Source organism: Carlito syrichta, unplaced genomic scaffold, assembly GCF_000164805.1.
Source record: "Carlito syrichta isolate Samal-C Ts95f unplaced genomic scaffold, Tarsius_syrichta-2.0.1 Scaffold308819, whole genome shotgun sequence".
Classification (NCBI taxonomy): domain Eukaryota; kingdom Metazoa; phylum Chordata; class Mammalia; order Primates; family Tarsiidae; genus Carlito; species Carlito syrichta.
The window spans coordinates 82,656-97,664 of NW_007252915.1; the positions used below are offsets into that span (position 1 = coordinate 82,656).

General features: G+C 37.8%; 1 protein-coding gene across 1 annotated transcript in view; it reads right to left on the bottom strand.

Annotated features, from left to right (window-relative positions):
• Positions 1-15,009, bottom strand: part of SPAG17 (sperm associated antigen 17) — a 219,011-nt gene that overhangs the window by 53,849 nt on the left and 150,153 nt on the right. Inside the window, exon 29 of the mRNA XM_021716455.1 lies at positions 3,386-3,600. Within this exon, the coding sequence (XP_021572130.1) occupies positions 3,386-3,600 (215 nt within the window). The remainder of the gene's footprint in view (positions 1-3,385; positions 3,601-15,009) is intronic.

Consider the following 15,009-nt stretch of genomic DNA (forward strand, 5'->3'; position numbering starts at 1 on the left):
CCGCTCACCTCAGCCTCCCAAAGGTGCGGGATGACAGGCTGAGCCACCGAGCCCAGCTGGTACCTGATCTTATATCAGGTGAAGTAGGGACCAAAGGGAAGTCCAGACATTGCGTGTATGATGACCACTTGCATACCTAATACTGAATTATACCCCACATCTAAAAAAAAAAAAAGAAGTTACTGAAGGGGACAATCAAGGAGCCACTGTTGTGCGTCGTGAGGGTTCTTACCAGTCTGACTTTCTGTCTGAGGAATTGATGCTGAGGTTGTACTTGGGACTTCGGCGCAGAGTTGCAGCACGAGCCAAACTGGGCGAGAGACAAGGACCCCAGCGGGGAGGGAGATGGGGGGAGATGAGGCTAGGAGACTAGGGGCCAAGTTGGGGAGAACTGCATTTTAAGAACTTCAGCCTTGGTCCCAAGAGGGTAAAGCAATACTGAAGTGTTTTTAAATATGTGAACCAGAGTAGGAATCACAGAAAATTCAGCCCATTCCGGAAAGCCCTTTAGTCTGAAAGAACAATTGGGCCCTTGTACATCATAGTTAAAAATCACCGACTAGTTGCTCTGAACCGAATTTCTGTGCCATCCTAGCCTCTAGGTGATGATCATGGGAGGCGGGGCCTCTGGGAGATGATTAGGTCTTGAGGGCAGAGCCACCACGAATGGGATTAATGCCCTTATAAAAGGGATGCCAGAGAGCTCTCTCACTCTCGTTGTGTCATGTGAGAACACAATGGGAACTTGAACTGGGAAGAGGATGCTCACCCGAACCATGCTGGTACCCTGATCTTAGACTTCTGGCCTCCAGAACTGTGAAAAATACATTTCTGTTGTTTACAAGCTATCCAGTCTATAGCACTGTGCTATAGCAGCCTGAATGGACTGAGACATAGTAAAACTCTACACACCGAGGTGTGTGTGTGTGTGTGTGTGTGTGTGTAGATGTAGCGGACATGAAGGTGTGCAGCCCAGATCCCCCACCCAGGTCTGGGGTGCAGTCTGCAGTCACCAGCTCTAAGCTCTTTCAGTGTCTGCCTTGGCTGCAGGGAGATGCTTCCCCTGACTTACAACCTTCCTGGGTAGCTGTGACCAGCGACTGAGAAAGGCAGGGGTATATGGATGGATCTGGCCACTTCTGCCAGACTTGGGACAACGGACAGGTAATTCTTGGTCCTGAGCTCCCCACTGGGTTGACCATGGCTTTGTTGTGTTTGAATTACAGTTTTGCTTCTTCCTCGGTCCATTACTGCTTCCTCCCACTTTCTTTCACAGATGGTATCCCTAATACATACCTCACACTCCAAACTCTACCTCAATGTTTGCTTCTGGACAGCCCAACCTGCCACTATAGTATTATTCATTATATATTGTGTATTTTAATCCCTGGGTGTTTTCTAAACTTGTGCTGTCCTGACTATAAAAAACAGTGTTTCTCTGAAGGGTCTGAGTGGATGTGACTATTTTAGGTAATGACTATTTTAGGTAATGACTATTATCTCTAGTTTATGAATAAGAAGACCCAGGTTAGAAGTGGCTACACTACTTTTGGTGACTCTAGACTTTTGAGTTAAAAAAAAGCGAGCAAACTCACTCTCACAACCATTCAGACCCTTCGGTGAAACACTGTGTTTCTTATAGTCAGGACAGCACAATTTAGAAAACACCCAGGGATTAAAATACCCATTATACGATGAATATAATCCAGGTCTGCCTCACCAAAAAGGTGGAACTCCTTTAAAATGTAGCACTTCATGTCAGGGGTTGTAGAGAAACATGATTTTCAATTTTGTTTTGTATAATCATGTCATCCCTTATTTGCTAATTGTTGAATACATGGGGTTTGAGATGCAGATTTGGGGTGTCACATTCTGACTCTACCACTTGCTGTGTGATCTTGGGCAAACTACTAAAGCTCTCTGTAGCTTAGTGGTCTCATCTATACAAGAGAGACAATAGTAGTTTGTTGTGAGAATTGAATGACTTAGTATGTAAAAAGCACAGAGTACAGGGTCTGCTCAGAAAAAAACAGAGAACAGTGAGTGCTCAGTAAATATTATTATTATTGCTATTATCCTCTTAGGCATTTGATGTTTAATTCATGCTTGAATCCAGATTCCTGGATTTTGGCTCATACTTCCAAAATCATTATAGAGATGAATGAGGGAAATTACTAAAAAATGTTAATCAAATTTGCATATTAAGTCATATAATCTATACTGGGGATTGAATTAAAGTTATTCAAAGTAATAAAACAAACAAACAAACAAACAATAACCAAAACCCCCCCCAAAACAACCTTTATGAGATGATCCATACTTTGAGTCTCCAAAAAAAAAAAAAAAAGACAATAGCAAACAAAGAGATTATGAAATTGTTTCAGACATATGTTTGGTTAGACAATGTAATTCATCTCAATAGCAAGCAGGCATTTTGTTTTTGACCAGCAGCACGTGGTTTTAAACAAGGTGAGGAAGTCTAGAAATTAGAGATAAGGCTCCTGAGAAATTCTTCCTTTTATTTTGATCCAGACGGTGGCGCAAAGCTCCACATAAGATTTTAGAGGGATAGCTAAAGACTAGAAATAGCTCAGTTTTTAGCCACCAGGAACTGGTTCTAAGCCTGGCTTCACACGTCCTGGTGTGTACTCTTGACCACAGCACATTACTTGCTGAGGCTTCTTTTCCTCATTTGTGTAATATACGCTGGTGTGAAGACTGAATGAGATATTATGCCAAAAAATCCCCTAAAGAAAGCCTGACACACAGTGGGTACTATTGCTTATTTCAGGAGTTATGATTTCACATAATTAACAAAACCATTATTTCCTATACCACTAATTTGTGACTTATTTCGATGCTACAAATACATTTTTGATGTGCAGTCACTGTGGTTTTGAGTTCTTGAGTTATTGAATGTGATCATGTGTTATCTCCTTGAATATACCATAAGTGCTTCAAAATCAAGAACCACGAACACATTTCTATCACTGATAGAAGTAGGAATAAGGCGGAACCTCTCACTTCCAGAAGATAAGACATATGCACGAATACATTCAACATAGGAAAACACATGGCATCATTAATCATATATGTATCTTTACACTGGCATAAAAAATTCACGAACTGTCTTTCACTTTAAAACTTAGTATTTTGTTTTGATCCGGTTGTGCCCCCCCAACAAAAATTAGTATTTCATGATACTCTATACTTGTCAAATATATTGTAACAAGATGTTTTTAGATTTGGGAGGATGAATCTATTCATCCATCCATCCACAGGTTAACAAATATTCATTAAACATTTATTATTTGCCCAGATCTCTGTTTTGTTTCAGAATTCTAACACTGTAGAAAATTTCAAAATAAACAATAATTTGCCATACCGTTCCATTGACAGGATCTGTGGCCTGAAAAGATAAAACCGGCGCCAAGTCTATTCGCTCTAATCCTTTGGTGCCAATTCGCTTTCCTGCAGGTGTGGTTGTAAACCAGGTGCCTATGTGGACCTCCACAGGAGTTGCCGTTTGGACTATCTCTGGGAGAGGTTCCTGGATTTCACTCTTATGTGCCACTGGTGACTGATTTTTATGACCTTTTCCTGTGAAGTTCAAGTAAAATCAAACACAATAATATAACATCCATTACATGCATCATTTATTAAATTTTGACACAGTGAAAACTACTTCAGACACTGTGGCATACACAATTCTAAGTGGTATTCATCAATTATATTATTTATCAATAGAGAGAAACACCAGGTTATGAATATCTTAATTTTGGCACTTAGACCTTGGGTGGAATCATGAACCACCACCTTGCCCCAAACTACACATACATACGCATTTCACTGTGCGTGACGCAAAAGCTATTCTGGTCAGTTTGTGTACTTTCAAATATTGCTTATAATATCCTGCACTCCAGATTTTGGGTTCTGCACTGTGGTTTTTAAAGCCTATCATTTCTACCACATAATCTGCCAAACTTTCAGACTCCTTTTAACTTACAGGACTCTAGCATTTACTAGATTTTAAATTCTTGATTCCCCTGATTTTGTCATTTTTGTCAGTCACAATAGGAAACATCTTTCTTTAACCCAGGAAATGGGAATCTTACCAGCCTAAAATATCCTTGGAGAGAGGAATTTGTACAGTATAATTACCACATCAACAACTGTCTGATACATCTCTTCCATGCCTCTCCCCCACCATTTGGAACAGGAAGATCGAACCAAAGACCCCTGCGTGGAATTCTGTGGCCAATGACTGAATTGCTCTGTCCAGGGAGATTTATTCCATTTCCATAAGTAATAATGAGTAATCTGCAGATGAAGCTTGCTGGTGTTATCAAGCAAGCCTCAACGATGAGGTAAACTCAGACCCAGAATCAAATTGCAGGTAAAGAAAGATAGTAAAGGCTTTTTGACTCCAGATTTTCCAGATTCAGACAATGAAATGTGCATTAGTGCATGAATTTTGGCCTAACCAATGGGGATTCAAGTAATGGGAAGAAGCCAAGACAGCTATATCAAACTAGGCCTTTCCATTGCCTTAAGATTTAATTTGAACCTATTTATACTTTCAGAACAGTGACAGCAAAAACGATGACCGTTTCAGAACAGGCAGCAAGAGAGAAGGTCCTCTAGAAATGGTAGCAGATACTTCTGGAATTGTCTTCTCTTCCACTTTCTCACTTTTCTTCCTCTTCCTCTGCCTTGTCCTCCCTCCTCCTCTTCCTTCTTGTTCTTGTTCTTGCTGCTCTTCCTCCTCCTCTTCCTCCTCTTTTTTTTTTTTTAAATCAAAAGACATGGGCTATGCAAAGGGTATTCCAGCAAAGAGAACACAAGAGATAAAATGAGGTGAGATATGTGCAGGGAACAATGAGGAGGCCAACGTGACCAGAGGATAAACTTCACGTAGATTTTGACGGAGAGAAGAGACTGGAGGGGTAGGCACTGATTCAATCGAGTAGATTCTGTGGTATGTTAGAGACCCTGGAATTTTTCTTATAGGTGATAATTAGTAATTAAAGAGTTTGAAGAGAAATAGTGATACGGTCAGAAGATTAGTTAGATGTTTTTGGCAGAAATATAGAGAATGGACAGTTAAAAGATTTTAAAGTAGTAGAGATTCAAAGGTAGTAGAGATAAACAAGCCAAGTTTGGGGACAAATGTAGATTGGGAGACAAATTTGGACGTGAACGGATGATGATAGATATGGAAGGTCAAAGAATATGAGGAAAAGAATCACGTGTAGATTCTGAAATATAAATGAACTACTGCTGTCTATTAAGAATATGGGTCAAAAAAGTAAAGAGAACCGCTCAAGGATCAGTCCAAAGGCAAGAGAAAGAAGCAGGCATGGTTGGAGTTCCATTTTCGGCAACGTCACAGACTAGATATCAAGAATTCTACTGAAAATAACTAAAACTACTGGATTTTTTTTGAGTTTTGTTTTTATTGAGAAAAAATTCACATAACATAAAATCTACCATTTTAGCAATTTTAAAGCATACAGTTAGGGCATTTTTTAGTCTATGCACCATGACATGCAACCATTACCGCTATTGGACTGCAGAACATGTTCTTCATCCCCCAAAGAAATTCTGTATCCATTAGCAGTCCCCCTACCCCCAAGCCCCTTAGAACCACAGCTCTACTTTGTCCCTATGGATTCACCTCATACACGTTTCATATAAAAGGAACTATAAAATATGGGGCATTTTCCGTTTGGCTTATTTCACTTAGCATAATGCTTTCAAAGTTCATCTATGATGTGGCATCAGCACGTCCTTTCTCTCTTATGGCCAAGTAATATTCCCTTTTGTGAATGTAACACATTTTGTTTATCCATTCACTGGTTGATGAACATTTCAGTTGTTTTTTTACTTCTGGCTATCATGAGTAATGGTGCCATGAACATTTCTGTACAAGCTTTTGTGTGGACATATGTTTTCAATTTACTTGGGTATATACCTAGAAATGGAATTGCTGGGGCTTTAAAAAAAATTTTAAATGTGTGGGGGTACAATTCAGGGTCAGGTACACAAATGTTCATTATGCAGGTACCCTTGTTAATGAGGTGTGTCACCCCCTCTCCCGGAAGTTTCCCACTACTGCCAATCCTGCTCCTGCCCTCCCCTGGCAGTTTCCTATGACTGCCAATCCCTTTCTTATAGTATTATGATAGTTGTTCAAGGTTCACTTATGAGCAAGAACACGTGATACTCAGTTTTTTGTTTCTGTGATAGATCACTCAGTATTATAGACTCTAAATCCATCCAAGTTGCTGCAAAGTTCATAATTTTGTCCTTCTTTATGACTGTGTAATATTTCATTGTGGATATGTACCACATTAAAAAAAATCCAGTCCTCTTTCTACGGGCAGCATGGTTGGTTCCATGTTTTTGCTATTGTGAATAGAGCTGCAATAAACATGCATGTGCAGGTAACTTTTTCATAAAGTGCTTTGAGTTCCTCTGGGTATATTCCCAGTAGGAGGATGGTGGGCTCTTATGGGAGGTCGATTTTTAGAGCTTTTAGGAAACACCACACTGTTTTCCACAGAGGCTGTACTAGTTTGCACTCCCACTGACAGTGTAGAAGCGTGCCCTTTTCACCGCATCCTCTCCAGCATCAGTTGTTTCTTGAGTTATTGATGATGGCCATCCTGACTGGAGTTAGGTGGTATCTCAGTGTGGTTTTAATTTGCATTTCTTTGATGATTAGTGAGGCTGAGCATTTTTTCATGTACCTCATATGTCTTCTTTTGAAAAGTGTCTATTCATATCTTTTGCCCACTTTGAAATGGGGCTGTTTGTTTTTTTCTTTTTGGCATGTTTGAGTTCCTTGTAGATCCTAGATGTTAGGCTGTTGTCAGATATACAGTTGACAAATTTTTTTTCTCATTCTGTGGGCTGTCTCCCTGCTCTCTTGATGGTTTCTCTGGCTTTGTAGAAGCTTGTCAGTTTGATGAGGTCCCACTTGTCTATCTTATTTCTTATGGGATTGGGCAGTTGGGGTTTTGATAAGGAATTGGTTGCCAGTTCCAATTTCCATAAGGGTGTCTCCTGTGTTTTCTAAGGTTCTTATAGTTTGAGGTTTTATGTTTAGGCCTCTGATCCACTTAGAGTTTATTTTTGTGTATGTTGATAGGTAGGGGTCCTGTTTCAATCTTCTGCATGTGGTCAGCCAGTTTTCTCAGCACCGTTTACTGAATAGATTCTCCTCTCCCCAGTGGGGGTGGAGGCACTGTTGAAGATGAACTGGTTGAAAAATTGAGGTTTTGCTTCTGGAATCTCTATTCTGTTCCATTGGTCTATATGTCTGTTCTTGTACCAATACCAGGCTGTTTTGACTATTCCAACTCCACAATAAAGCTTAATAAACTCTATAATAAAGTCTGGGAGCATGATGACTCCCATTTTGTTTTTGTTTTTGTTGAGGATTTTTTTGGTTATTCGTGGTCGTTTATGTTTCCAAATGAATTCCTGTATTGTCATTTCCAGATCTGAGAAGAATGCTACTGGTAATTTAATGGGTATTGCGTTAAATCCGTAGATTGCCTTGGGTGGGATGGACAGTTTAAAAAGGTTGATTCTTCCAATCCATGAGCATGGACTATTTTTCCATTTGTTTGTGACATCTTTGATTTCTTTGAGCAGTGTTATGTAGTTTTCATTGTAAAGGTCTTTTACTTCCCTGGTTAGGAAGATGCCAAGGTATTTCTTTCTTTTTTTTTTTTTTTTTTGTGGTTATTGTGAATGGGATTGTGCTTTTTATTTGGGTTTCTGTTTATTGTTGGTGTATAGGAATGCGACTGACTTTTGCACATTTATTTTATAGCCCGAAATTTTGCCAAAGTCCTTTATCAGTGCAAGGAGGCTTTTTGACAGATTCTCTTGGGTTTGTGAGGTCTAGAATCATGCCATCTGCAAAGGATAGAGATTCCAGAAGCAAAACCTCAATTTTTCAACCAATTCATCTTCATTTTTCCTATTGGATATCCCCGATTTCCTTCTCTTGTCTGATGGCTCTAGCTAGGACTTCCAAAACTATGTTGAAAAGGAGGGGTGAGAGTGGGCATCTTTGTCTTGTTCCAGTTTTCAGGGGAAATGCTTCCAATTGCTGTTTAGCAGTATGTTGGCTGTGAGTTTCTCATAGTTGGTTCTTACTATTTTGAGGTATGTTCCATCTATGCCTAGATGCTTGAGGGCTTTTATCAAGAATGGGTGGTGGATTTTATCATAGCCTTTTCTGCATCTAATGATATAATGATGTGGTTTTTGTTTTTATATCTGTTGATGTATTAAATTCCATTTATGGTCTTGCAGATGTTGAACCAGTCCTGCATCCTGGGGATGAAACCTACTTGGTCATGGTGAAGGATTTTTGAGATGTGTTGTTGGATTTGGTTTGCTAGAATCTTGTTGAGAATTTTAGCATCTATGTTCATCAAGGATATTGACCTGTAGTTCTCTTTCTTTGTTGGATCTTTACCCGGTTTGGGTATCAATGTGATGTTAGCTTCATAAAATGATTTGGGGAGAGTTCCATCTTTCTATTGCCTGGAATACTTTCAATAGGATTGGTATCAGCTCCTCCTTGTATGCTTTGTAGAATTCTGCTAGAAAACCATCTGGTCCAGGGCTTTTTTGTAGGTTGTTTTCTTATGACCTAGTCAGTTTCCTGGGTTGCTATTGGTCTTGTTAGAGTCTCAATTTTTTTCTTGTTTAAACCTGGGGAGGTTTTGTGATGTACGAAAGTCCTCCATTTCATTTAAGTTTTTGAATTTGTTTCCATACAGGTGTACACAGTAATCTCTGATAATCTTTTGTATTTCTTCGGGATCAGTTGTGACTTCATCTTTTGCATTTCTGATTGTGTTTATTTAGGCTTTTTCTCTTTTTGGGGGGTGTCAGTCTGGCTAGGGGTCCATTAATCTTGTTTATCCTTTTAAAAAACCAGCTTTTGGTTTCATTGATTTTTTTGTATTATGTTTTGTCTTCTATGTTCTGAATTTGGGATTTTATTTTGGGTACCTGGATTCTTCTGCTGAAGTTAGAGTCTTGATAGTCTTGCTTTTCCAGCTTCCTTAAGTGATTTGTTAGGCTAACTTGTGATCTTTCAATTTTCTTCATGTGTGTTCATAGAGATATGAGTTCCCATCTTAGGACTGTTTTCATGGCATCCCAGAGATTTTGGTAAGATGTTTCTTTGTTTTTATGTTTCCAAGTATCTTTTAATCTCTGTTTTGATTTCTGTGTTGACCCAGGAGTTTTTTAGCATCATGATGTTTAGTGTCCATGCCTTTGTGGGCTTTAGGACAACTGTGTTGGTGTTGATTTTTATTTGTATTTTCCACTGTGGTCTGTGAAGGTGCATGGCAGAATTTCAGTCTTATAGAATTTGTTTATGCTTGATTTATGGACGAGGATGTGGCCGATCTTAGAGTATGTTCCACGTGGTGTTGAATAGAAAGTATATTCCGTGGTTGTTGGGTGGAGTGTTCTGTAGGTATCAGTTAAGTCCATTTGGTCAAGCGTCATGTTGAGGTTCTGGATCTCCTTGTTGACTTTTTGTCTTAATGATCTGTCTAGGTTTGTTAGTGCGGTGCTTAAGTTCCCAGCTGAGATAGTGTTAGAGTGGCAAAATTTTTTTAAGCCAATCATGAATGTGTCTTTGAGCAGGCAACTATAATTAAGGTCAACACAAGCCAAAGACTGAGTAAAAGTGGGAACCTGAAGAGGTAAAAATAGCACTGAAATTGTGTTTTACCTGTGGGTCTTTGTCAAACTAGATGATTCTGAGTCCTTGTTTTCTCAGCTTTGTGGAACTAAGGGAGACATGAAAGCCAGCACCTACCTACTCAAGATGGAGGGAGGGCTTAATATGAGAGCCTTCCATAAATCTGATACCTTAAAGGGTTATGACCTCAGACTAAGCATGAATTATTAACAGAAATACAATTCTGCCTTTCCTTTCCTCACATTATGACCATCAGAAAAGTTGCCTGTATTCAAACGTGGTCCTGAGCAGAGAAGGCAAATATGTACTTTGATGTATAACCACAAACAGATCCTTACATCGGTTTGAAGTGAAAATTTGCACTGCTTAGTGGAACTCTCAGAAATTCCTTAAATCAATAACCTAACTAAGTGATACAAAACTATTGATTCCCCTGTCATCTGGAAAAATTGTTTCTGAAAACAAAACCCTCTCTAAAGAAATGTACCTTTATACCAGTCTAAATAATTTAGAGTTAACACAAGAAAAAATAATCATCTTATAGTCAAGAACTACCAAATACAAAAAGAAGCAAGGTACTTCAACTGAGAGTCAAAGTAAACAACTGAAAATGGAATTAGACTCACAATACTTTAAATATTGGAATGAACATGTAAAACACATGTTAATATAATTCCAGAAGTAAAAAAAGGACCAAAAATTTGACTAAAGAGAAGGCAGATTAGAAAACAAATCAAAGCGAAGTCTTAGACATAAAAATGTAATAATGAATTAAAAAACAATCAAAATGTAGGTTTATCAGGAGATAAAACACAGTTTAAAACAGAACTAAAGGACAGACCTAACATAATTGTTTAGCATGAGACTCAGAGAGCCTAAGTAAAGTAATAAAAAAGAGGTTAAAAAACCTCTACTATAAGCTTAATTGAAATTCCAGAAGAAGTAGAGAAAGAAATGGATTAAAAACAATATTTGAGAAGATAATTATAGAGAAATTTTCAGAATCAATAAAAGATACTAATGTACAGATTTAAGATGCTCGGTGTACTCCCACTTGAATAAATAAAAAGAAATCCATACTTAGTCAAATCATATTAAAATTGTGATAAAAATCACATATTTTAAAGGCAGTTAGATTATTTTCAAAACAACAACAAATAGACTGACAGCCAACTTTTCAGCAGCAACACTGGAAACAAGAAGAGTATAAAATATTACTATTAATGTACTGAGAGAAAATATATGTCAGTATAAAATTCAATACCTAGTAAAGTTATCTTTCAAGAATGAGGACAACATAATGACATTTTCAGAAACGATCAGTCATGCATACAATAGATAGACTACAACCTCTAAAGAAAAAAAAAACCATTGAGCCTGTAATCCCAGCACTTTGGGAGGCTGAGGCAAGAGGATTGCCAGAGCCCAGGGGTTCAAGACCAGCCTGGACAACTTGGTGTGACCTCATCTCTACAATAAATAAAAAAATAAGCCGGGCATGGTAGCATGCGCCTGTAGTTCCAGCTACTTGGAAGGCTGAGGCAGAAGGATCACCTAAGTCCAGCAGGTCGAGGCTACAGTGGCTGTGAGCATGCAACTGCACTCCAGCCTGGGTGACGAAGTGAGATTCCGACTCAAAAAAAAAAAAGGAAAAAAAAGAAAATTTAAATTAAAAAAATATCCACCTATATACTACTCAGGAAAGACACATTTAAACATAATCCACAGAAAGTGAAACATAAGTAGAAAAAGGTTATACTGTTAAAGTATTAAACAATGCCCGATGTGGATTTAATGACATAAACAAAGTAGATGTTAAGACAAAAATATCCTAAAATAAAAAGTCACTGCATAATGATAAAAGGTTAAATTTACCATGAAGATAATAATTCTAAATTTGTAAGTTTAGAATTATCAAAATGTATAATAAAAAATCTGATAGAACTGTTTTTAAAAAGATAAATTTATTTCACAAATAGATAAATAAGAATTAAATTGTAAGAAATACATTACTGAAAGGACTATTTTTCCTTTCAGGATATTTAAACACACTTCTGATGAATAAGTTGATACAGTAGATTAAACAAAGCTGTAAGGATATTACCAGAGATGCCCCCCCAAAAAAGTAAAATGTATACAGATTTTAAGAGATGTTACCTATGTGTTACTTTTAGTTCCCTGTAATCAGAAGTGTCTGCATGCTAATGGTAACCACTTTGAGTACCTCTTGCAACAGCAGAAGTCAAATGTGACTTGCATCATTTATCTTTTGTTATAGGTATATATTGAATATTTCAGTTTTAATACAGTTTTTTTCTTTCTTAAAATGTGTTAACATTTTTTTGGCACCCTCTGTAGAACAGGGGTTGACAAATTTTGGCCTTTGGGAAAGTAAGGCCTGCTGTTTGTTTTGTATAGTTTGTGAAGTAGTCATTCTTTTTACATTTCTAAACAGCTTAAACAAATCCAATGAAGACTAATATTTTATGACACATGAAAATGACATGAGATTCAAATTTTAGTGAACATAAAGTTTTATTGGAACACAACAGAGTCAGACACAGAGTCATGCTCTTGTTAAGCTCAGAACTTTAAAAAAACTTGACTCTATATGAGGCTACAAATCTTGTTACGACAAATTTTCCAACAATTAGTTAAAATTATAAAAACAAATTAGAACACTTCAACTTTCAAACACACTAGATTTGAAAATCTAGAAACAAGTGTAAATAATTCAAGCGTCAAAGGAAAAGTTACAATGAAAATTAGATAATATTTAAAACTAAAAAAATAATGACAATACTAAATATTTTTTGTTAGTTGGGAGAAGCACTCCTGGGATGACAACTAGGAACCAGAGAAAATCCACTCTTCCATTAAAAAAGATGAGAATATTGAAAACAATGATCAAAATCAACATTTTCAGAAGTTTGGAAATTAACCAAAGCATTGTAACAGCCTGAAGAACAATTCAGGAAAAATGGCTGACTCTCAGTAAGAACAGCTGCTCTGTGGCGTTATAACTTTAAAAAAAATTTTGGAGCAACATTATTTATAAAATTTCATTCTATGAATGTAATATTATTCTATGGCAAGAATAAATGAATTATTAAGCCATTAAAAGGCATGAAAGAACCTTAAATGCATGTTACCAAGGGAAAGAAGTTGGTCTAGATAGTCTACCTATTTCAAGATTCTAACTATATGAGTATAACATTCTGGAAAATGCAAAACTATAAAGACAGCAGAATTTTCAGGTGTTCAGGGAGAGCAGAGTGTGCGTGGGTCAGGATGGGGAAGAGAACAAGGATGATTAGGCGAGGCACAGAGAGTTTTATGGTGGTGAAATTATTCTGCATGATACACGCTATACGTAGATTCATGATATTATGCATCTGCTAAAACCATACAAAAAAATACAACACCAAGAGTGAACTCTAATGTAAATTATGAACTTTAGTTAATAATAATGTGTCAAGATTTGTTCATAAAGTGTAACAAATGCACCGTACTAAAGCGAAAATGTTAATGACGGGAGACTGTGAGTAAAGTATATGGAATTCTCTGCACTTTTCACTGAATCTTTCTGTAAACCTAAAATTTCTCTAAAAATAGCATATTAATTTTTCAAAAACGAATGCGTCATCTCATCTGGAAAGGCTGTGATGAAACCTGGGACAAAACTTCCTGGACACGGAAGTCTTCTAGAACCAGGCTAGGCTCTTAGACATGTGACTACACAGACTCCTCTGATATCAAGTTCTCTTGTCCATAAAAGGCGGCAGGCACCCTTGAGCTGGAAAGTCTGGAAAGCTATAGGGATACTTTGGTTTATTTCTCCAACCAGGAACCTTCTGCTACTATTGAAGGAAAACCTGTTTTATGAAATAATGAGTAATCAAAACAGGAATTCAGTTTGCCTTCATGTAAAACTACTGGATACTGTGGTAAGATGTGTGAAACTGACAAAAAAAGATTAAATCTTGGTTTCAGATTATTGAAGTCATATGAGAAATTGAGAAAAACGTGTAAGGCCTGAGAGGCATTGTAATTTAGGAGTTAGGTGCCTAGACTTAATCCTATCCCTACCACTTGCTAGCTGAGAGACCTCAAGGATTGACTTAACCTCTTTGTGTCTGAAATTTTTCATCTGTAAATGAGCTATTATTAAAATATGTACTGCACAGAGGATTAGCTGACTTAGTATTGAAAATACTCAGAATTATTCCTGCTACAAAAACACACATCTCCTATATAAAAATATCTCCTATAAAAATATCTCTTACAAATTAGCATGATAATGATGACCATCATAATAATAAATCAAGAAAACATGTGAATAGAAAATTCACAAAATGAAGGAAAACTCAGTAAACGTCTTTAAATGTTTAACCTCACCAGTAATCAAAAAATATCAATTAACAAAAAATAGTAAGATATGCTCATTATTTACCAGAGTGAATAGGATAAACAGAATGATACTCTCTGGCACTGGCAAGGATATGAGGAAGTAGGCATTTTTATACTGCACTGGAGGCAGAGGTAGATGTAAATGAGAAAATACCTCTTAGGACAGCAATCTTGTCACTTAGATTATGGCTGACATTGTTCATTGCTTACCCAACTGTTATCTATCTTCTTTCTTCCCTACTAGTAGTGCTCTTTCCTGAGAAAGAGGCCCCAAATGTCAGATCCTTGTTTTCCCAGCCAGGTCTACTCAGTGAGACATGATGACCGACCTGCAAGGAGGTTGGGGAGTCTGGAAATGTTTTCCTTCCTGGTAAAGAGAGATCCTTGAAAGCGCTCATTAATTGCTCTTTTCCTCTTTCTGTTTTGTAAGTTACTATATGAGGACCTCAGGCTTGGAGATGATTACCTTCTTGCAACTATGAGGAACAGGTTGAGAGAGCTACAGAGGTGCCTACTTAAAATATTGATGTCATCGATCTGTTCAACCAACCCAAAATAGGCCTTATAGCTAACGTTGTATAAGACTATAAAATACCATAGAGAGCCGGGCTCGGTGGCTCAGCCTGTAATCCCGTGCCTTTGGGAGGCTGAGGTGAGTGAATTGTCTGAGCCCGCGGGTTCGAGACCCGCCTGGGCAGCAAGACCTCATCTCTACAATAAATCAAAAAATCAGCTGGGTGTGGTGGCACATGCCTGTAATTCCAGCTACTCGGAAGGCTGAGGCTGAAGGATCGCTGGAGCCCAGCAGGCCGAGGCTGCAGTGGCCGGGAGCGGCCACTGCACTCCAGTCTGGG